Below are 23312 nucleotides of genomic sequence, written 5' to 3'. Positions count from 1 at the left end.
TGCGGCTAATGTCGGAACTGGAGGTGACATTGATTTATAAACCCTTGGAACTTTCCATGGTGCCCACTGAAATGTTCTAGCAATGGAGTCACAGGCCCTTGTGTGAGGGGTGGCACAGCAAGTGGGACCCCGAGGTCAGTGTTCTCGGCGTGTAGTTGAAGAGCCTGTTAGTGTAGTGCCTGATTCTCCTCTGTAAACTGAGCAAGATGGGCCTGTGTTGCCTGGTAGTCTGCCTGGATGTGGGGTATCCATTCAGTTCTCCAGTTCCCTTTGTGGAGAAAGAGTGAGCCTTGCTGATTCCATTCTGCTGGGCCCTCCCTAAGAAGCAGTCTGAGCAAGCTGTTATGGACTGGGATTCAGGCAGTGTGGCCTAGTAGAGCAGGAGACAGGTCTAATGGGTGGAGCAGACATACAGGGTGGGGTAGGAAGCCAAGCAGCACCAGAGTCAACTGCAAGTTTCTAGAGCCAGGGGTCAAGCCAGAATCAGAACCAGGAATCGAAGCTGAAGGTCAAAGCAGATGTCAGATGCTAACTGCCAGAGCCAAGGATCAAACTGGATGGGAGTCGGGGTCAGAAGTTGGAGGCCAGGCTGGAGCCAGGACTGTATTGGAGGTGAAGCATAAGGGCAGGAAGAGAGGCAAGGATCAAGCACTGAGCAGGAGTACAGTGGGAACAGGAGTGAAGGCCGGGGTAAGACAGGAGCCAGGAGCAGAGCAGGAACAGGATTGGGTGCAGGAAGCAGGCACAAGCAGGGTCCAATGCAGCCACAACAGGAAACCAGCTTGTTGGTGGGACAAACTTCCTGTTCTTCCTCCTGATTTAAATAGCATAGCTGGACCAATTGGTGGAGCTAGGCAATCCTCCAATCAGAGCTCCCATGGCTCGTGTCTTGGCTGGTGCTATAGCCCTAGCTTCTGAGCCCATCCAGTTTCAGTAGCCATTGGGTGGATGCCAGGATGTGGCAGCTGACTGGGAACTCCCAAGCCTGGATTCAAGACTTGGGACATCCTACTGGGTGGGAAACAGCTCATGCCTTTAAATTAGGTGGGGGAATGAGGATCAATTAAGCAAACTCTGTCTGGAATTCCAGAGCATAAAAATGCAATAGTATCTGTAAACTGTGCTGCTTTTAGGGTTCTTGGTGTGAGGGTGTCTATATGGCTGTAATGGAATCCTACTCAGGCATCACTATTTCAAATCTCTGCATTTTCACAACTACTTAAGGTTAGGGTGACCAGACAGCAAGTGTGAAAAATCGGGACGGGGGTAGAGGGTAATAGGACTCTATATAAGACAAAGTCCCAAATATCGGGACTGTCCCTATAAAATCGGGACATCTGGTCACCTAACTTAAGGTGTTGGTGAAGTCAAACAGAGCCATGTGGCTGAACCTGATTGTGAACATGGCCAAACCAAGAGCAAAGTAACCGCAGAACCAAGTGAAATACAGTAGAACCTCCAAGATACCAACACCAGAGTTTCAGACTGACCGGTCAACTGGACACCATGGGGAACCAGAAATAAGCTATCAGGCAGCAATGGAGACCAAAAAAACCCCCCAAAACCCCACAAACAAACCAGCAAATACAGTATTGTACGGTGCCTGTATTGCATTTTAAAGGTAGGCTCATCTGGACTGCCTGTCCCCATCCCCACTCCCTACTTACCATGGGTTGGGGCAGCCACTTACAGGTAGGAGATGGTGAATGCTGTTTTCCCCTCTCCCTCCCCCTTGGCTGGGAGGGGAACAAGCTTGCAAGCTCAGAGTCTGGGAAAGAAACTTTCCGAGCTGCTACTGAAACATGGCCTGGAGTATAAGCTGCTGGAGCCGGAGCCAGAGTTCCTGCCTGCACACTGCACTCTGGAGGAGCAGCTCAGTTTTAAAGGACCAGGTGCCTCACTCATCAACTTTGCAGCCAGGGGGCTAGAACCAGCTGTCTGTCCCCACCCCCACTCACCAGGCAGCCACTGCAGAACTCTGAGCCCTTGCTCCGAGCAGTCTGCCCTGAGGAGCATCCCATAACAGCTTGTTCAGAGTTACGAACAACGTCCATTCCCGAGGTGTCCGTAACTCTGAGGTTCTACTGTACTTAGTACTGCTGCTTGATTTATTTGGCTCAGATAAGTATGTGAAATGGAAGAGTTGTTGAAAGCAAAATAGGAAGAGAGGGAAGGAACAATACTACTGATACTGTAGACTGTGTCCTGCCACAGTAACTGACCTCAAGATCTCATGAAACCAAACAATACCAGGAACAGCGTGACTGATCTTAAACCCGTGAGAGACAGAGAGACAGGGGCTAGGTCAGGGTTGGAATCTCTCCACAAAATGGAGTCACATTTGAAATATTTCCTTTGTAGTTCCAGCAACATTTTGCCTTTTTATTTTGAAAGCTTTTCAGATGTTATCCACTGGATTGCTTATTGGTAGCCAAGGTTATATTAGGACACTGGAAATCTGAGACTTCTCAAACAGGAAGAGAGTAGATAAAATATCTCACAGATGCAGTTCTTAGCAAATAACAGAGAAGCATGAGAATATTTGAGATTTGGGGTGTGGTTTTTTGTTTTGTTTTTTTGTTTTTTACTACCTCAGTTGTTAATGCTGCGCATAGTTTATCTGAGCCATATTTATATAGCACCATAACTGGACTTGGTGCTTGACTGAAATAAGACGCTGCCCCATGCCCTGAAGAATTGCACTGCAGATCAAAAGAAAGGAGCAGAAGTAGGGAGAGCCAAGATACTTTTATGTTTTGCATGAGGCTTCTAAGCTATGGTGTTCTGTTTTCTTCATCCAAGGCCTGGCTAGGGCAAGCAAAGAGGAGTAGCTGGCCCAGGAACGGAGTCAAGCAGTGTCAAGTGGGATTTGAAAGCGAGTGAGGGTTTGTGGCACACTGGCAGAGGGTTCCAGAAGCAGGAGGCAGAAGGAGGTGAGAGTATGGGGAGTAGATGGAGCAAGGAAGTGAGAATGGGCAGAATACAATGGGGGGATGTGTATACTATGGAACGTTCAGTGCCCCAGGGAGCTCTGAACTTGACGTGGAAGGTGACGGGTTGGTGAAGTGATGCCAGGGTGTGGCAATGTGGTCAGAGTTGCAGGGAAGCAGGGTCACTGCACATGACCGTTGCATGGCATGAAGACTGGATAGTCATCAAGGCCCGAGAGGAGCAGCTGATGGTAGTCCCAATGAGCGAACTATGGCATGAGCCAGGGCTTAGCAGTATGGGGGAAGGGAGACGTCCTTCAGTGCTAGCACAGACTGGGTAGGATAGAGCTGCACCTCCTCAGTTCTACCCACTGGCAGCAGTGGGAGAGTGGTGCTGAACCTCCCCAATCCCTGCTAGTGTCAGTCAAAGGCCCTGACCTACCCTCTCTCTAGCAGAGAAGCTGGGTGCAGGGTGGCACCCGCTGCTTCCTGCTCTCCCCACTCCCTGTCCCAGCTCCTGCCTATCTTGGGTGTTTTACTACACCCAGTATCTAATTTGCATATTAATTCAAGTTCAGCAGTTTCTCATTGGAGTCTGTTTTTGAAGCTTTTCTGTTGCAAAATTGCCACCTGTAGGTCTGTTACTGAGTGGCCAGAGAGGTTGAAGTGTTCTCCTACTGGTTTTTGAATGTTATGATTCCTGATGTCAGATTTGTGTCCATTTATTCTTTTGCGTAGAGACTGTCTGGACAAATGCTCAAATAAATTTGTTAGTCTCTAAGGTGCCACAAGTACTCGTGGTTTTTTTGCAACAGAAAAGCTTCAAAAACAGACTCTAACGAGAAACTGCTGAACTTGAAATAATATGCAAATTAGACACTATCAATTTATTCTTGAATAGAGACTGGGAATGGCTGAGCCATTACACACATTGAATCTATTTCCCCATGTTAAGTATTCTCACACCTCTTGTCAAACTGTCTGGAATGGGCTATCTTGATTATCACTACAAAAGTTTTTTTCTCTTAATTAATTAGCCTCTTAGAGTTGGTAGGACAACTCCCACCTTTTCATGTTCTCTGTATGTGTATATATATCTCCTCACTATATGTTCCATTCAATGCATCCGATGAAGTGGGCTGTAGCCCTCGAAAGCTTATGGTCAAATAAATTGGTTAGCCTCTAAGGGTATGTCTACACTACGAGAGTAGTTCGATTTTACTTAAATCGAATTAGTGGAACCGATATTACAAAGTTGAACGTGTGTATCCACACTAAGAACAGTAATTCGACTTTGTGAGTCCACACTAACGGGGCAAGCGTCAACATTGGAAGCGGTGCACTGTGGGCAGCTATCCCACAGTTCCCGCAGTCCCCGCTGCCCATTGGAATTCTGGGTCGAGCCCCCAATGCCTGCTGGGGAAAAAAATGTGTCGAGGGTGGTTTTGGGTAACTGTCGTCATTCAACCGTCACTCCCGCCCTCCCTCCCTGAAAGCGCCGGCGGGCAATCAGTTCGCGCACTTTTCTGGTGAGTGACAGCGCGGACGCCACAGCACTGCGAGCATGGAGCCCGCTGCGACCATCGCTGCAGTTATGGCCGTTGTCAACACCTCGCACCTTATCATCCACCTTTTTCAGAGGCAGATGCTGAGAAATCAGGCGAGGAGGCTATGGCAGCGCGGTGAGGACATTAAGTCTGAGAGTGGCACAGACCTCTCGCAAAGCACGGGACCCCGCGCCGTGGACATCATGGTGGCAATGGGTCATGTTGATGCTGTGGAACAGTGATTCTGGGCCCGGGAAACAAGCACGGTCTGGTGGGACCGCATAGTGCTGCAGGTCTGGGATGAATCACAGTGGCTGCGAAACTTTCGCATGCGTAAGGGAACTTTCCTTGAACTTTGTGAGTTGCTGTCCCCTGCCCTGAAGCGCAAGGACACCCGGATGCAAGCAGCCCTGACTGTCCAGAAGCGAGTGGCCATAGCCCTCTGGAAGCTTGCAACGCCAGACAGCTACCGGTCAGTCGCGAACCACTTTGGCGTGGGCAAATCTACCGTGGGGGTTGCTGTGATGCAAGTAGCCAACGCAATCGTTGAGTTACTGCTCTCAAAGGTAGTGACCCTGGGAAACGTGCAGGTCATCATAGATGGCTTCGCCGCGATGGGATTCCCAAACTGCGGTGGGGCTATAGATGGAACTCACATCCCTATCCTGGGACCGGAGCACCAGGCCAGCCAGTACATTAACAGAAAGGGCTACTTTTCAATGGTGCTGCAAGCACTGGTGGACCATAGGGGACGTTTTACCAACATCAACGTCGGATGGCCGGGCAAGGTTCATGACGCTCGTGTTTTCAGGAACTCTGGTCTGTTTAGACGGCTGCAGGAAGGTATTTACTTTCCAGACCACAAAATAACTGTTGGGGATGTGGAGATGCCTATAGTGATCCTCGGGGACCCAGCCTACCTGCTAATGCCCTGGCTCATGAAACCCTATACAGGCGCCCTGGACAGTGAAAAAGAACTCTTCAACTACCGGCTGAGCAAGTGCAGAATGGTGGTGGAGTGTGCTTTTGGACGTCTCAAGGGGAGATGGAGAAGCTTACTGACTCGCTCTGATCTCAGCTAAACCAATATCCCCATTGTTATTGCAGCTTGCTGTGTGCTCCACAATCTCTGTGAGAGCAAGGGGGAGACGTTTATGGCGGGGTGGGAGGTTGAGGCACATCGCCTGGCTGCTGATTACGCCCAGCCAGACAGCCGGGCGATTAGAAGAGCCCAGCGGGACGCGCTGTGCATCCGGGAGGCTTTGAAAGCTAGGTTCCACAGTGAGCAGGGTAACCTGTGACTATTAAGTTTGTTTAAAGAGAAGCTGAACCTGTCCCCGTTTCTTTACCCACTTAATGTTGACTATCGTCTCCAGTTACATACCCTGTTCACCCCGTTCCCCCCCTTCCAACACACCTTTAAAATAAAATAAATGGAACTTTGTTCATTAACACCATTTTCTTTATTAAGGGTTTCGTGGTAAAGGGTTGAAACTGGGACGCAGACTGTGGTGGGGAGCGGGTGTAGTGATGGAAAGGACGCTTCTAAACTTGAGGAATGACAGGCTCCTGCTCCTAGAGCAGTCCGCAGTGGTGGACTGGTTGTTTCAACGGAGCCTGCCACCCCTCCTTTTCGGGACTCTGTGTGTGGGGGCTATGTGACTTTGTGGCCGGGGAGGACGGTTACAGATCCCCTGCTGCGTGGCTCTGTCATCCAGGCTAAGGACCGCTGCATAAGATCTGTAACCGCCCTCCCCCGCCACAAACTCACATAGCCCCCCCACAGAGAACATGAAAACCACCTCCCAGACTGACCAGGGTGCCTAGTGACTGCAATGTGTGTGTGACCTGCTGCTGAACCTGCCCCCGTGTCTGTACCCTGGTAAAGGTGACTGTGCTCTCCAATTACCAACCCCCTTTCCCCCCTTCAAACACACTCTCCTCTAAAATAACCTGATGGAAACAGTAATTAACAGAAACGTATTTTTTTATTAACAACTACACGGTTAGGGGATGACACTGGGACGGGGGCTTGGGTGAGGTACTTTTGGAGTGAAGGAAAGGACTTATCAAAACTTTGGGAATGAGAGCCGTCTGGTACTTGAGCAGTCTGCAGGGGTGGAGTGACTGTTTTCACGGCCCCTGCTGCCCCTCCTTCTTGGGACTTTGGCTGAGAGGGGGATGGGACTTTGTGGCGGGGGAGGGCGGTTAGAGATAGACTGCAGCGGGGCTCTGTCCTCCTGCCTCTGGTCCTGCAGAACATCTACAATGCGCCGGAGCGTGTCCATTTGCTCCCTCATTAGTCCAAGCAGTGTTTGAGTCGCCTGCTGGTCTTCCTGCCACCACCTGTCCTCCCGTTCGCTGTGTGATCGCTGGTATTGCAACATGTTCTCCCTCCACTGGGTCTGCTGTGCCGCCTCGGCTCGGGAGCAGCCCATAAGTTCGGAGAACATCTCGTCCCGTGTCCTTCTCTTTCGGCACCTAATCTGCACCAGCCTCTGGGAGGGGGATGCCGGGGTAGGTCGGGAGACACTCGCAGCTGTGGGATGGGAAAAAGGGAGTGAATTCCTCACAAAGATACATTTTTGTGAACAATGAACATAGTCTTTCTCTGTGAACAAGACCATGCACAGCACCTATTACATGCGCACTCAGGACAAGGTCGAATTTTCGGCTTTCCCATTCAGTGCCTGGGGTCTTGGAGTACAGATCACACAAGCAGGGCAGGACAGCGGAATTCGGCTAGCAGGCGGACATGGTAAGCCGTAGACTTTTGGCTGCTGAAAGCTTAATTTATAGCAGTGCCCTCCTTTCACGTTCAAAGCAATGCCCCTAGCATTGGCCAGTTCCTGCTGCCGGCAATCCGGCCAGCATGAACTCTGCCCCTGTCCCACCCCCCTCGCGGCTGTCCCCGGGAAAGATCCCTGTATGCTGCCCCTGTCCCGCCTCCACCGCGTGGCTGTAAACCACCGGTTACAGTTATGTAAAGGAACAGGCAATCAGTCCCAATACTAACATTCCCCTAATTTAAAGCAGGTCACCATGAGTGATATCACTCTGATGAGGATCTCGGACACAGAGAAAGACCACATGCTGCATGAATGCCAGCAAAAACCAGGGCCGTATGCGGCCATGCTGTGCGAGGCACTGATCCCGGAGTACTTGCTGCTAGCCTGGCGCGGAAAAGTTTCCTACCATGGAGGACGCAATAAGGCCGCTTGCCCCAGGAACCTAATGCAAAGGCTTTCAAATTACCTCCAGGAGAGCTTCGTGCAGATGTCCCAGGAGGATTTCTGCTCTATCCCCGGACATTTTGAGATACTTTTGCAGTAGTTGCACTGGCAAGGACTAAAAAGTTAAGCGCCTAGGGCAAAGTAATCATGAAAAACCCATTGTTAATATTCCATTCCTGTTCTGATCAAAATAAATGTTTACATGTTTAAAACACTTACCGACTGATCCTTCCCCTAATTCAGGGTCAGGGTTAACGCCTTGGGAGGGTTGGTAAGGGATCTCCGTGAGGGTGATGAAGAGATCCTGGCTGTCGGGGAAATCAGCGTTGTATGCGCTGTCGACTGCCTCGTCCTCCTCATCTCCTTCCTCATCTTCCCCGTCCACGAACATCTCCGAGGAAGCGGCCGTCGACAATACCCCATCGTCAGAGTCCACGGTCAGTGGCGGGGTAGTGGTGGCGGCCGCACCTAGAATGGAATGCAGTGCCTCGTAGAAACGGCATGTCTGGGGCTGGGATCCGGAGCGTCCGTTTGCCGCTTTGGTCTTCTGGTAGCCTTATCTCAGGTCCTTGATTTTCACGCGCCACTGCGTTGCATCCCGGCTGTATCCTCTCTCCGTCATGGCTTTGGAGATCTTCTCGTAGATCTTCGCATTCCGTTTTTTCGATCGCAGCTCCGAAAGCACGGACTCATCGCCCCACACAGTGATCAGATCCAAGACTTCCCGATCAGTCCATGCTGGGGCCCTCTTTCTATTCTGCGATTGCATGGTCACCTCTGCTGGAGAGCTCTGCATCGTTGCCAGTGCTGCTGAGCTCGCCACGATGTCCAAACAGGAAATGAGATTCAAACTGGCCAGACAGGAAAAGGAATTCAAATTTTCCCGGGGCTTTTCCTGTGTGGCTGGTCAGAGCATCCAAGCTTGGACTGCTGTCCAGAGCGTCAACAGAGTGGTGCACTGTGGGATAGCTCCCGGAGCTATTAGCATCGAATTCTATCCACACCTACCCTAATTCGACATGGCCATGTCAAATTTAGCGCTACTCCCCTCGTCGGGGAGGAGTACAGAAATCGATTTAAAGAGACCTCTATGTCGAACTAAATAGCTTCGTTGTGTGGACAGGTGCAGGGTTAATTCGATTTAACGCTGCTAAATTCGACATAACCTCCTAGTGTAGACCAGGCCTAAGATGCCACAAGTACTCCTGTTCTTTTTGCGGATACAGACTAACACGGCTGCTACTCTGAAAACTTTCCTGAATGGGACTTTCCTGCCACGTTGCCCCGCCCTCTGCTCCTTGGCACTTCCCCCAACATGACCTTTCTGTTGCAGTTTCACTGCAGTGTTTTCCTGATGCTGTGGAGAGGCGCCTGGGGGGATTCCACTATGTCTTTTTCTGTTTCTGGCACACTGTGATCCCTAAAACACTTCTTATATTTACATTGAATTTAAACACTTGGCAATATAACAATTAACACTTAAATGTAAGACTAGATCCACGAGAGGCAGAAAGGGCAACGTAACCAGGCAGTCAGCATGACCAGGCCAGACTCCTTGAAGACAGATTATTTGCATTCTGGAACTGACATTTCACTTCCATGCAATTTAATTTTATGCATTGCATTGATTCATCACTGAAAATGCAAATTCCACCTAAACCGATGTGAATCTTTGAGGCAGAAATTCTCATTTTGCCAGAGTTCTCTGTAGATTTTGTTGTCACAACCCAGTCCTTTGTGCTTCTCTGTCTCTCTTTCTGTATTTGTAAATGCTCTTATGAGCTACTTGGACAGTGACCCTGTGGTGAGCAGCCTTGGACTGTGCTAACCGTGCACAATAACATAATTCCAGAAAGACCCAGGGAAAGGTACCCTCAGGAATATATGAACAGACTGAACTATTTTCATTTCGATCAACAACCCAGGACCATAGCTTGGAAAACTTAAAAGGCCCTGAAAGTATTTGTACTAGTCTTCCAAAGCTTTTCTAGTCCTGGCAGGTCAGAAGATACTTGACCTTTAAAATCAAATCTCTCTGATTACTGTGTTGGCTTCCTCCACACTTGATTCCAATATGTCTGGTTTATGTGAGATTTCAAACCACTAGGGGAATGATTCATGCATTGTATTATTACTAAAGTGCAATCTGTGTGCTAGGCCGGCCTCTATAGACATGTAGGAAGAAATAGCCCCCTAGCCCTGCAGAGCGGATACTATACATGGACAAAGCAACAGAGGGTCCTGTGGCACCTTTAAGACTAACAGAAGTATTGGGAGCATAAGCTTTCGTGGGTAAGAACCTCACTTCTTGCATCTGAAGAAGTGAGGTTCTTACCCACGAAAGCTTATGCTCCCAATACTTTTGTTAGTCTTAAAGGTGCCACAGGACCCTCTGTTGCTTTTTACAGATTCAGACTAACACAGCTACCCCTCTGATACTATACATGGACAGTGTACAAATGGAGGGTAGAGTTGGTTGCAGTGTGGTGGACAGAGAAGCTTAGTATGCCACTAATTTTGCTGGGTGGTCTTTTATTTATTAGCACATGATATGCCTTTTGGGAGCATGATCTGTTTTTATTTCGAATGCAACCTTGGTCTTTAGTTCTAGCTGGTTTTGAGACAGCAGCTGCCAAAATCACATCCGAATGTGAGTAGGTGGGAGGGAGAAAGCAAGTGATAGTCTCAATTATCTGATTTTTAACATTGCGATTTCATGACTTGGATATGCACGATTGCTGTGTATGCCGTAGAGCTGAGACCCTAAGCTCTTTAGTGAAATATTTCTGTTTACTTGAAAATGAAGACTCTGAATCGATCCATAGTATCTTAATCTGGTGCTTTTTAGAAGCCTCCCCAGCAGTACAGGTAGCCATTCTGGACTCTGGTCCACTGTAATTTTTGCTCCCTCATTACGTACTAATGTAGACTAAGATGTAACTCTTAGTAATGCCCTTGCAGTTATTGACATGGCCCACATGCTGTCATTTACTGTGTGTCTTTTTGAAGCTATTTCTGCTGCTGCCACAGCAGTTTGCTTTGAAGAGTCCCCCAATCTCCAGCACAATGCAGCACCTTGTCTAGCATTAGCATGCCCTTGCAGGGCATGGCGGGATGTGTCTCAATGTTCTCTGGACATGGCTGTGCCATTCTTCCCAGTCTGACAGCAATTTCATCCCATTATTTGCCTCTTTCTTTAGTGATGGTCCCATCTGTCGAATCTGCCATGAAGGTGGAAATGGGGAGGGGCTGCTTTCTCCCTGCGACTGCACAGGAACACTGGGGACCGTGCACAAGAGCTGCCTGGAAAAATGGCTCTCCTCCTCCAACACTAGTTACTGTGAGCTCTGCCACACTGAGTTTGTCGTAGAGAGAAGACCAAGGCCCCTCACAGAGGTACCACTTTCCTCCTGCTTGGCTTTTCATATGTTGTTTTCTTTACCTTTGAAGAAAAATGACTGATGTAACAGTTTTTAATTCAGTACTCTGGGGTACCGTCAGGTCCCTTGGGCCCTGCATTCAGCCTGTCTGTAAAGCTGTGTATTTAGCAAAACATGAACCATCTCCTTCCTTCAGTGTTTTTTTAAAAATTGAACCTGCATAGTTTATTTTTAAAAGATGCATAACTTAGTTTGGGCCCTACATATAGATGAAACAGTCTCCCAGAGTCACACGGTGGATCATTCTTAACCAGAGCTTTGTTTTGGACATAGACAATTTGATTATGTCCTTTTAATGCACTATAACCAGCACTGATTAAAAAAATTACTGGGAAATAGTATTTTTTCCTCAATTTTAATAAAACTAATATAATGTGAGGAGTATATATGATGCATTATAAAAATGCCCTGACATAGTAACTTGAGCTGTAAGAAATCTGTGGAAGAGCAGAGTTCATTCCTTTGGTCTGACTGGAAGTTGGCTGAGAGTCAGGTGTATCCCCTAGAGGAGGGTTGGAGAGTAGGGGTTAGGAGGTTAGGATATTTGTTGTTAGCCTCCTTAGAGGCAGACAAAATTGGATGAATGAGGAGGCCAGAGAACTATAAATTTGCCTTTATGATTGAGACTGCAAACAAAAACACTGTGGAAATGCAGAATTGTTGTTTTCATTTGCCCTGTTGTCCATACATAGGTAGAATTCTGTCTTGTTGTATGTGGTGTCCCCTTTATTAACTTAATATTCATGTGTAATGTGGCTTCGAGAAATGTCATTTTTCCTTCCCTATCCTCCCAGTATTTTGACATCTAATATCTCAATGTTGCATTAACGTAGTTCTCTTGCATTTAATTTCCTTGGTGTATCTTGCATGTATGGTGTATGAGGCATGGTATACTTTTGATGCTGTGTGTCATGGACCCAGTCCTTGGTGAGTGACCCTGACACACGTGAAAGCATTTGGTTTGTAGGTCAGAAAGTTCGGTTCCTTCCCCTCTTTAGATAGGTCTGCTCTGGCTGTTTGTAGTGTCACATCTCCTGCTCATCGTAGAGGTCATTCCATACAGGAGAGGAAGATATCTTTGACCAACTGATCTTTCAGACTTATCAAATTACTGTGCAGCTACTATACTATACCTGCTGAAGAGCTTGGGTCTCCTGCTTAGGGTGAGCATATCTAAAACATCATTGAACTTGCAGATGTGTCTCCCCTGGGATGAATAAATAAATTGTGAGTTACAGTGCAAGGGGGCAGTAGCTGAGTTAATCAGAAAACAAGATTTTACTAAATAGGCCTGATGAGGTTTCAAAGCTAAATAGATTTGAAACTTGTTAGAATCACGGGGGTAGAAGGGACCACAAGGGTCATCTAGTCTAACCCCCTGTCAAGATGCAGGATTTGTTGTGTCTAAACCATCCCAGACAGATGACTCCAGCCTCCTTTTGAAAACCTCCAGCAAAGCACCTTCCACAACCTCCCTAGGCAGTCTGTTCCATTGTCCTAACAGTTAGGAAGTTTTTCCTGAGATTTAATCTAAATCTGCTATGCTGAAGTTTGAATCCATTGCCTCTTGTCCTGCCCTCTGTGACAAGAGAGAACAACTTTGCTCCATCTTTTTTATGGCAGCCTTTCAAGTATTTGAAGTTGCTCACCTCTGGATCCTTTCCAATTTCTCCATATCCTTTCTATACATTGGTGACCAAAACTGGACGCATACTCAATTGCATTTGCTTTTTTTTGCAACAGCATCTCATTCTGACTCATGTTGAGGCTGTGATCCACCACAACTCCGAGATCCTTGTCAGCAGTGCTGCTGCCAAGCCAGTTATCCCACACTTTGTGCATTTGGTTTTTCTTCTCTTAAGTGTAGCACCTTACATTTGTCTTTGTTGAATTTTATTTTGTTGTCTATAGCTCAGTTCTCCAATTTGGCAAGATCCCTTTGTATTTTAGCTCTGTCCTCCAAAGTGTTGGCAGCCCCCCTAGCTTTGTGTCATCTGCAAATCTGATCAGAATGCTCTCTATTCCTACATCCTGGTCATTAATAAAGACGTTAAACATCACCGGAGCCAGAACAGACCCCTGTGGAACCTCACTTGAAACCTCCCTCCAATCTGACTTAATTGGTTAAACAACTGCAAACAAAGAGTAACTATTAATGGAATTATGTATCCACCTAATGGTACACCTCTACCTCGATATAACGCTGTCCTCGGAAGCCAAAAAATCTTACCGTGTTATAGGTGAAACCGTGTTATATTGAACTTGCTTTGATCCGCCGGAGTGTGCAGCGCCCCCCCCCCCCCCCGGAGCACTGCTTTACCGCGTTCTATCAGAATTAGGGTTATATCGGGTCGCATTATATCGGGGTAGTGGTGTAGTTCTGCCAAGCTCACATTTCTCCAGCTTACCTATCAGAATGTCATGTGGGACTGTGCCAAAAGCCTGGCTGAAGTCCAGGTATATTATGTCCACTGCATTCCCCCTATCCACCAACCCAGTTATCCCGTCAGAAAAGTAAATCAAGCTGGTTTGGCATGATTTGTTTTTGGTGAATCCATGCTGGCTGCTAGTGTTACCCCCTTCATCCTCCAGGTATTCGCAAATTGAATGTTTTATACATTGCTCTAGTAGCTTCCCAGCTATTGAAAGTTAGGCAGACTGGTCTATAGTTCCCTGGCTCCTCCTTTTCCCCCCTTTTAAAAAATGGGCGCTACATTAGCCCTTCTCCAGTCTTCTGGGACCTCTACTGTCATCCATGCGTTTGCAAATATTATTGCCAGTGGCTCCGAGATTTCTTCAGCTAATTCCTTCAGTACCCTCGGGTGCATAGCTTCTGGCCCCACAGAGTTGAATTCATTCAAATTGTTCAGAAGATCTCTGACGTGTTCTTTGCTTATCCAGATCTGCATCCCTTCCCCCTTATTCATAGAATCATAGAATATCAGGGTTGGAAGGGACCTCAGGAGGTCATCTAGTCCAACCCCCTTCTCAAAGCAGGACCAATTCCCAACTAAATCATCCCAGCCAGGGCTTTGTCAAGCCGGGCCTTAAAAACCTCCAAGGAAGGAGATTCCGCCACCTCCCTAGGTAACGCAATCCAGTGCTTCACCACCCTCCTAGTGAAATAGTGTTTCCTAATATCCAACCTAGACCTCTCCCACTGCAACTTGAGACCATTGCTCCTTGTTCTGTCATCTGCCACCACTGAGAACAGCCGAGCTCCATCCTCTTTGGAACCCCTCTTCAGGTAGTTGAAAGCAGCTATCAAATCCCCCCTCACTCTTCTCTTCTGGAGACTAAACAATCCCAGTTCCCTCAGCCTCTCCTCATAAGTCATGTGCTCCAGACCCCTAATCATTTTTGTTGCCCTCCGCTGGACTCTTTCCAATATTTCCACATCCTTCTTGTAGTGTGGGGCCCAAAACTGGACACAGTACTCCAGATGAGGCCTCACCAATGTCGAATAAAGGGGAATGATCACGTTCCTCAATCTGCTGGCAATGCCCCTACTTATACAGCCCAAAATGCTGTTAGCCTTCTTGGCAACAAGAGCACACTGTTGACTCATATCTAGCTTCTTGTCCACTGTGATCCCTAGGTCCTTTTCTGCAGAACTGCTACCTAGCCATTCGGTCCCTAGTCTGTAGCAGTGCATAGGATTCTTCCGTCCTAAGTGCAGGACTCTGCACTTGTCCTTGTTGAACCTCATCAGGTTTTTTCTGGCCCAATCCTCTAATTTGTCTAGGTCCCTCTGTATCTGATCCCTACCCTCCAGCGTATCTACCACGCCTCCCAGTTTAGTGTCATCTGCAAACTTGCTGAGAGTGCAGTCCACACCATCCTCCAGATCATTAATAAAGATATTAAACAAAACCGGCCCCAGGACCGACCCTTGGGGCACTCCGCTTGAAACCGGCTGCCAACTAGACATGGAGCCATTGATCACTACCCGTTGAGCCCGACGATCTAGCCAGCTTTCTATCCACCTTACAGTCCATTCATCTAGCCCATACTTCTTTAACTTGGTGGCAAGAATACTGTGGGAGACCGTATCAAAAGCTTTGCTAAAGTCAAGGAATAACACATCCACTGCTTTCCCCTCATCCACAGAGCCAGTTATCTCATCATAGAAGGCAATTAGGTTAGTCAGGCACGACTTCCCCTTGGTGAATCCATGCTGACTGTTCCTGATCACTTTCCTCTCCTCTAAGTGTTTCATAATTGATTCCTTGAGGACCTGCTCCATGATTTTTCCAGGGACTGAGGTGAGGCTGACTGGCCTGTAGTTCCCCGGATCCTCCTCCTTCCCTTTTTTAAAGATGGGCACTACATTAGCCTTTTTCCAGTCATCCGGGACCTCCCCCGATCGCCATGAGTTTTCAAAGATGATGGCCAATGGCTCCGCAATCACATCCGCCAACTCCTTTAGCACCCTCGGATGTAGCGCATCCAGCCCCATGGATTTGTGCTCATCCAGTTTTTCTAAATAGTCCCGAACCACTTCTCTCTCCACGGAGGGCTGGTCACCTCCTCCCCATACTGTGCTGCCCAGTCCAGCAGTCTGGGAGCTGACCTTGTTTGTGAAGACAGAGGCAAAAAAAGCATTGAGTACATTAGCTTTTTCCACATCCTCTGTCACTAGGTTCCCTCCCCCATTCAGTAAGGGGCCCACACTTTCCTTGACTTTCTTCTTGTTGCTAACATACCTGAAGAAACCCTTCTTGTTACTCTTAACATCTCTTGCTAGCTGCAACTCCAAGTGCGATTTGGCCTTCCTGATTTCACTCTTGCATGCCTGAGCGATATTTTTATACTCCTCCCTGGTCATTTGTCCAATCTTCCACTTCTTGTAAGCTTCTTTTTGCGTTTAAGGTCAGCAAGGATTTCACTGTTAAGCCAAGCTGGCTGCCATTTACTATTCTTTCTACACATCGGGATGGTTTGTTCCTGCAACCGCAATAAGGATTCTTTAAAATACAGCCAGCTCTCCTGGACCCCTTTGCCCTTCATGTTATTCTCCCAGGGGATCCTGCCCATCTGTTCCCTGAGGGAGTCAAGGTCTGCTTTTCTGAAGTCCAGGGTCCGTATTCTGCTGCTCTCCTTTCTTCCTTGTGTCAGGATCCTGAACTCGACCATCTCATGGTCACTGCCTCCCAGGTTCCCATCCACTTTCGCTTCCCCTACTAATTCTTCCCTGTTTGTGAGCAGCAGGTCAAGAAAAGCTCTGTCCCTAGTTGGTTCCTCCAGCACTTGCACCAGGAAATTGTCCCCTACACTTTCCAAAAACTTCCTGGATTGTCTGTGCACCGCTGTATTGCTCTCCCAGCAGATATCAGGGTGATTAAAGTCTCCCATGAGAACCAGGGCCTGTGATCTAGCAACTTCTGTTAGTTGCCGGAAGAAAGCCTCGTCCACCTCATCCCCCTGGTCTGGTGGTCTATAGCAGACTCCGACCACGACATCACCCTTGTTGCTCACACTTCTCAACTTTATCCAGAGACTCTCAGGTTTTTCTGCAGTTTCATACCGGAGCTCTGAGCAGTCATACTCCTCTCTTACATACAGTGCAACTCCCCCACCTTTTCTGCCCTGCCTGTCCTTCCTGAACAGTTTATAAAAGTAAGTTTATTGTCTATGGTAAGTTCACTATGGTCGTCCGGTCACATGTTATTTTCTGTGAGAAGGCTGAAGCTAAGTAAGCATTAAGCAGCTCTGCCTTCCTATCATCTTCCGTTATCAGCTCACCTTCTCCATTGAGCAGCAGATCCACACCACCCTGACATATTTGAAGAACCCCTTCTTGTTATTTCTAACATTCCTTGCCAGCTGTAACTCATTCTTTGCCTGGGCTTTTCTGATTTTTGTCTCTACATGCTCGTACCATTCCCATGTATACTTCCTGGGTGAAACGCCCCTCCTTCCGTTTCCTGTATGTATCCATTTTGGTTTTTAGATTGTTAAAAAGCTCCTTGTGCAGCCATGTTGGCCTCTTACCTTTTCTCTGTGCTAGAATAGCTTGATGTTGAGCCTCTAGTATTACATCTTTTAGGAACTGCCAGCCCCCTTCGGCTCCTTTTCTTCCTAATTGGTCTTTCCATGAGTTGGTGCCTACTATTTCACTGAATTGGTTGAAATCCACATTTCTGAAGTCTAGTGTCCTTGTTTTGCTGTTCTCATGTCCTCCTTTCCATAGGATCTTGAATTCATCAGAGCATGATCACTTCTTCCCAAATTCCTGACCACCTTCACATTTGTAACTGATTTGTCCCTGTTCGTCAAAACCAGATCCACAATGGATGACCCTCTACTTGTTTCCTTCACATTTTCAGAATTTGCAGGACATATTAAGTTTTGCTGTAATAGTCTTCCAACAGATATAAGGGAAGTTAAAATCCCCCATTAATATTTGCTCATGTGTGTTAGCTAATCTTGTTACCTGCTTGTAGAATGACTCATCCACTTCCTCTTTGACATGATTTGTTCTGGACAAATCCATGCTGTTACTTATCACCTTATTATCTTCTAGGTGTCTGCAAATTGATTGCTTAATTATTTGCTTCATTATCTTTCCAGGTATAGAAGTTAAACTGACTGGTCCGTAATTCCCCGGGTTGTCCTTATTTCCCTTTTTATAGACTGGCGCTATATTTGCCCTTTTCCAGTCCTCTGGAATCTCTCCTGTCTTCCATGACTTTTCAAAGATAATCGCTAATGGCTCAGATACCTTGGTTAGCTTCGTGAGTATTCTAGGGCCTGGGCTACACTAGCGGGGCGGTTTGAACTATTCGCGTAGCTGAAGTCGCAGTATCTTAGTTCGACTTACCTGGCCGTCCTCACGGCGGCGAGTCAACCGCCACGGCTCCCCCGTCAACTCCGCTTACTCCTCCTGCCAAGGTGGAGTACAGGCGTCGATTCGGGGACCGATTTATCGCGTCTAGACGAGACACGATAAATCGATCCCTGATACATTGAACACGATCCGGCGGGTTGTATAGACGTACCCTTTGATGTATTTCATCAGGCCCTGGTGACTTTGAAGACATTTAGTTTGTCTAAGTAATTTTTAACTTGTTCTTTCCCTATTTTAGCCTCTGATCCTACCACATTTTCACTGGCATTTACTATGTTAGATGTCCAATCACTACTAACCTTTTGGGGGAAAAGCCAAAACAAAAAAGTCATTTAGCACCTCTGCCATTTCCACATTTTTCTGTTATTGTTATTCCCCCCCCTCATTGAGCAGCGGGCCTACCCTGTCCATGGTCTTCCTCTTGCTTCTAATGTATTTGTAGAATGTTTGCATGTTACCCTTTATGTATCTAGCTAGTTTAATCTTGTTTTGTGCCTTGGCCTTTCTAATTTTATCCCTAAATACTTGTGGTATTTGTTTATATTCATCCTTTCTAATTTGACCTAGTTTTCACTTTTTGTAGGACTCTTTTTCAGAGTTTCAGATCACTGAAGATCTCCTGGTTAAGCCAGGGTGGTCTCTTGTCATACTTCCCATCTTTCCTACATGGTGGGATAGTTTGCTCTTGTGCCCTTAATAATGTCTCCTTGAAAAACTGCCAACTCTCTTGAACTGTTTTTCCCCTTAGACTTGCTTCCCATGTGATCTTACCTACCAACTCCTGAGTTTGCTAAAGTCTGCCTCCTTGAAATCCATTATCTTCATTGTGCTGTTTTCCCTCTTACCATTATGATTTAGTCTTTAATTACATGATCACATACTGTTTTTTTCTGCATGCCCCACTTCATTGAGTGCACAGGAAGGACTTGCTCTGGTGAGTGAATCAGGGTTGGATAGTGAAGGAGCCTGTTGTCTGTGTATAGGTCCTCTACCTTGTTTATTTGTTGCAGAAGTTGGAAAATGTTGCTATTTGCAGAACTGGGACAGGCAAGAGACCTGCCCAAAACTAAAGGCCTACCCCTCACCAAAGAGGGAGGAACCACTAAGCCCATGCCACAGTTGAGTATTGGAAAGTGTGCAGTGAATGAGGCAGAGGATTGCAGGAAGAGAAAGGATGGTCTCATGGTTTAGGCAGTTGAATGCTGCCCTGGAGAACTGGATTCTATCCCTGCCTCTGTCACAGAGTTCCTGTGCAATGCTGGGCAAGTCACTTCAACCAGATTTTTCACCAATGGATCACCAATTGTGTTCTCCTCGTTTTCTGCGTGCCTGACTTGGAACCATGTGGTCTGATTTGCTGAAGTGCTGAGTGCTCACAGCTGCAACTGAAATCAATGGGAGCTGGGCTTTGAACATATACAGAGCTGTATGATGCTAAGGGTATGTCTACACTACAGGATTAATTCGAATTTATATAATTCGAATTTAGGAAACCGATTTTATAAATTCGAATGTATTCGGCCACACTAGGCACCATTAATTCGGTGGTGTGCGTCCAAGCTACCATAGTAGCATCGATTTCCAGAGCGTTGCATTGTGGGTAGCTTTTACATAGCTATCCCATAGTTCCCGCAGTCTCCACCCCCCTTGGAATTCTGGGTTGAGACCCCAGTGCATGATGGGGCAAAAAACATTGTCGCAGGTAGTTCTGGGTACAGCCTCCCCCTCCCTCCCTGAAAGCAACGGCAGACAACCATTTCGCGCCTTTTTTCATGAGTGAACTCTGCAGACTCCATTCTGCATCAAGCATGGATCCCGTTGTGCTCCAGAACGCAGTCTTGAACATTATAAACACCTCGCGCTTTCTCGTGGAGTTTATGCTTACACAGGACCAGAAAAAAGAGGCGAGGAGGAGGAGGCGGCGATTGCAGCGCAGCGACCAGCGTGATGAGGACATGGACACGGACACAGAATTCTCTGAGACCGCGGGCCCCGGTGCTTTGGAGATTATGATGTTAATGGGCCAGGTTATAGGCTTGGAACGCCGATTCTGGGCCCGGGAAACAAGCACAGACTGGTGGGACCGCATAGTGTTGCAGGTGTGGGACGATTCCCAGTGGCTGAGAAACTTTCGCATGCGTAAGGGCACTTTCATGGAACTTTGTGACTTGCTTTCCCCTGCCCTGAAGCGCCAGAATACCAAGATGAGAGCAGCCCTCACAGTTGAGAAGCGAGTGGCGATAGCCCTGTGGAAGCTTGCAACGCCAGACAGCTACCGGTCAGTCGGGAATCAATTTGGAGTGGGCAAATCTACTGTGGGGGCTGCTGTGATGCAAGTAGCCAAAGCAATCACGGAGGTGCTGCTACGAAAGGTAGTGACTCTGGGAAATGTGCAGGTCATAGTGGATGGCTTTGCTGCAATGGGATTCCCTAACTGTGGTGGGGCAATAGAAGGAACCCATATTCCTATCTTGGCACCGGAGCACCAGGGTACCCAGTACATAAACCGCAAGGGGTACTTCTCAATGGTGCTGCAAGCACTTGTGGATCACAAGGGACGTTTCACCAACATCCATGTGGGCTGGCCGGGAAGGGTTCATGACGCTCGCGTCTTCAGGAACACCAATCTGTTTAAACGGCTGCAGCAAGGGACTTACTTTCCGGACCAGAAAATAACCGTGGGGGATGTTGAAATGCCAATTGTTATTCTTGGGGACCCAGCCTACCCCTTAATGCCATGGCTCATGAAGCCATACACAGGCAGCCTGGACAGGAGTCAGGAGTTGTTCAACTACAGGCTGAGCAAGTGCAGAATGGTGGTAGAATGTGCATTTGGCCGTTTAAAAGGTCGCTGGCGATCCTTATTGACTCGCTCAGACCTCAGCCAAACCAATATCCCCATTGTTATTACTGCTTGCTGTGTGCTTCACAATCTCTGTGAGAGCAAGGGGGAGACCTTTATGGCAGGGTGGGAGGCTGAGGCAAATCGCCTGGCTGCTGATTACTCGCAGCCAGACACCAGGGCGATTAGAAGAGCACACGATGAAGCGCTGCGCATTAGGGAAGCTTTGAAAACCAGTTTCATGACTGGCCAGGCTACAGTGTGAAATTTATGTTTGTTTATCCTTCCTGAAAACCCGCCCCCTTTATTGACTCATTCTCTGTAAGGAACCCACCCTCCCCCTTCCCCCAGCTTGCTTTCAAAGGAAATAAAGTCACCATTGTTTAAAAATCATTTATTCTTTATTAATTGATTATAAAAAGAGGGAGAGAACCTGAGTGGGGTTTGGGAGGAGGATCAGCGGGAAGGAAAAGCCCAGTAAAAAAAGGTTAAGAAAATGGCAGCCTTTTGCTTGGGCTGTCCACTGGGGTGGAATGGGAGGGTGTACGGAGCCTCCCCCCCCCCGTGTTCTTAAACGTCTGGGTGAGGAGGCTATGGAACATGGTGAGGAGGTAGGGGGGTTATACAGGGGCTGTAGCGGCACAGAACCTGAGTGGGGTTTGGGAGGAGGATCTGCGGGAAGGAAAAGCCCAGTAAAAAAAGGTTAAAAAAATGGCAGCCTTTTGCTTGGGCTGTCCACTGGGGTGGAATGGGAGGGTGTACGGAGCCTCCCCCCCCCCCCCCGTGTTCTTACACGTCTGGGTGTGGAGGCTATGGAACATGGTGAGGAGGTAGGGGGGTTATACAGGGGCTGTAGCGGCACTCTGTTCTCCAGCAGCCGTTCCTGAAGCTCCACCAGACGCCGGAGCATGTCTGTTTGCTCACGCAGCAGCCCCAGCGTTGCTTCCCGACTCCTCTGATCTTCCTGCCGCCACCTCTCATCTCGAGCGTCTCTCCTCTCCTCACGTTGGTCCCTTCTGTCCTCACGTTGGTCCCTCATGTCCTCACGTTGGTCCCTCCTGTCCTCACGGTCACTGGCTTCTTTCCTATACTTGCAAACCGTCTCCTTCCACTCATTCAGATGAGCTCTTTCATTCCTGGTGGATTGCATGATTTCGGCAAACATCTCTTCTCTCGTCTTTTTTTTACGACGCCTTATCTGGGATAGCCTTCGGGAAGGAGTAGGGAGGCTTGAAACATTTGCACCTGCTGGAGGGAGTGAAAAAAGGAGAGAATTTTTTTAAAAGATACATTTTTCAGAACAATGCTTATACTCTTTCACGGTGTATACTATTCACATTACATAGCACATGTGATTTCTGTGCAAGGTCGCATTTTGCCTCTTAATATTGAGTGCCTGTGGCTTTGCTGCTAGAGATCACAGACGCAGGTCCGGGCAACAGAATTCACCTTGCATGCTGCCATGGTAAGCCACTGTCTTTAGGCTTCTGCGCCCTGCTTTCCCACATACCAAGCAAAGCCCGTTGTGCTGCAGTTTTCCTGTTAGCTTGTTTTCTGCTGCTGAAGGTTAACACCCCCCCCCATCCAATTCTCTGGGATGAGTGCTTTCTCCCTCCCCCCACTGCGTGGCTGGTATCAGGGAAGATCCCTGCAGGAACCAAACTAACACCCCCACCCCCACCCGCCATGAATTCTCTGGGATGAGTGCTTTCTCCCTCCCCCCACCGCGTGGCTGGTATCAGGGAAGATCCCTGCAGGAACCAAACTAACACCCCCCCCCCACCCGCCATGAATTCTCTGGGATGAGTGCTTTCTCCCTCCCCCCACCGCGTGGCTGGTATCAGGGAAGATCCCTGCAGGAACCAAACTAACACAACCCCCCCCACCCGCCATGAATTCTCTGGGATGAGTGCTTTCTCCCTCCCCCCACCGCGTGGCTGGTATCAGGGAAGATCCCTGCAGGAACCAAACTAACAAACCCCCACCCACCCGCCATTAATTCTCTGGGATGAGTGCTTTCTCCCTCCCCCCACCGCGTGGCTGGTATCAGGGAAGATCCCTGCTAGCAAAACGCGAAAAGCTCTGGGCCAATCCTCCCCCCCCCCTTTGCACTTGGCTAAATGCAGGGAAGGATTTCTTTTCAGCCACAGGCAAACAGCCCAGTAGGAACGGCCACCTCTGTCCCCTTAATTAAATTCCCTTATTTCAACCAGGTTACCCTAAGCGATATCACTCTCCTGAGGATTACACAGCAAGATAAAGAACGGATGTTGCTTGAATGCCAGCAAACACCGGGACCATACGCTGCCAGGCTCTGTCAGGCAATGATACCAGATTACTTGCTACTAGCATGGCGTGGTCAAGTGTCCTACCATGGAGGACGGAATAAGGCTGCACTGCCCAGAAACCTTGTGGAAAGGCTTTTGGAGTACCTCCAGGAGAGCTTCATGGAGATGTCCCTGGAGGATTT

At 48.1% G+C, this 23312-nt stretch overlaps 1 protein-coding gene across 2 annotated transcripts in view; it reads left to right on the top strand.

Moving 5' to 3' along the window:
- Positions 1-23312, top strand: part of MARCHF2 (membrane associated ring-CH-type finger 2) — a 65628-nt gene that overhangs the window by 10968 nt on the left and 31348 nt on the right. For both annotated transcript variants that reach the window (XM_065422286.1, XM_065422285.1), the window contains exon 2: positions 10911-11106. In XM_065422286.1, coding sequence (XP_065278358.1) covers positions 10911-11106 — 196 coding nt within the window. The remainder of the gene's footprint in view (positions 1-10910; positions 11107-23312) is intronic.

The sequence above is a fragment of the Emys orbicularis genome, chromosome 24 (genome assembly GCF_028017835.1).
Source record: "Emys orbicularis isolate rEmyOrb1 chromosome 24, rEmyOrb1.hap1, whole genome shotgun sequence".
NCBI lineage: Eukaryota > Metazoa > Chordata > Testudines > Emydidae > Emys > Emys orbicularis.
The sequence above is the reverse complement of the archived record's forward strand: the minus strand, read 5'-3'. Positions and strand labels throughout refer to the sequence as shown.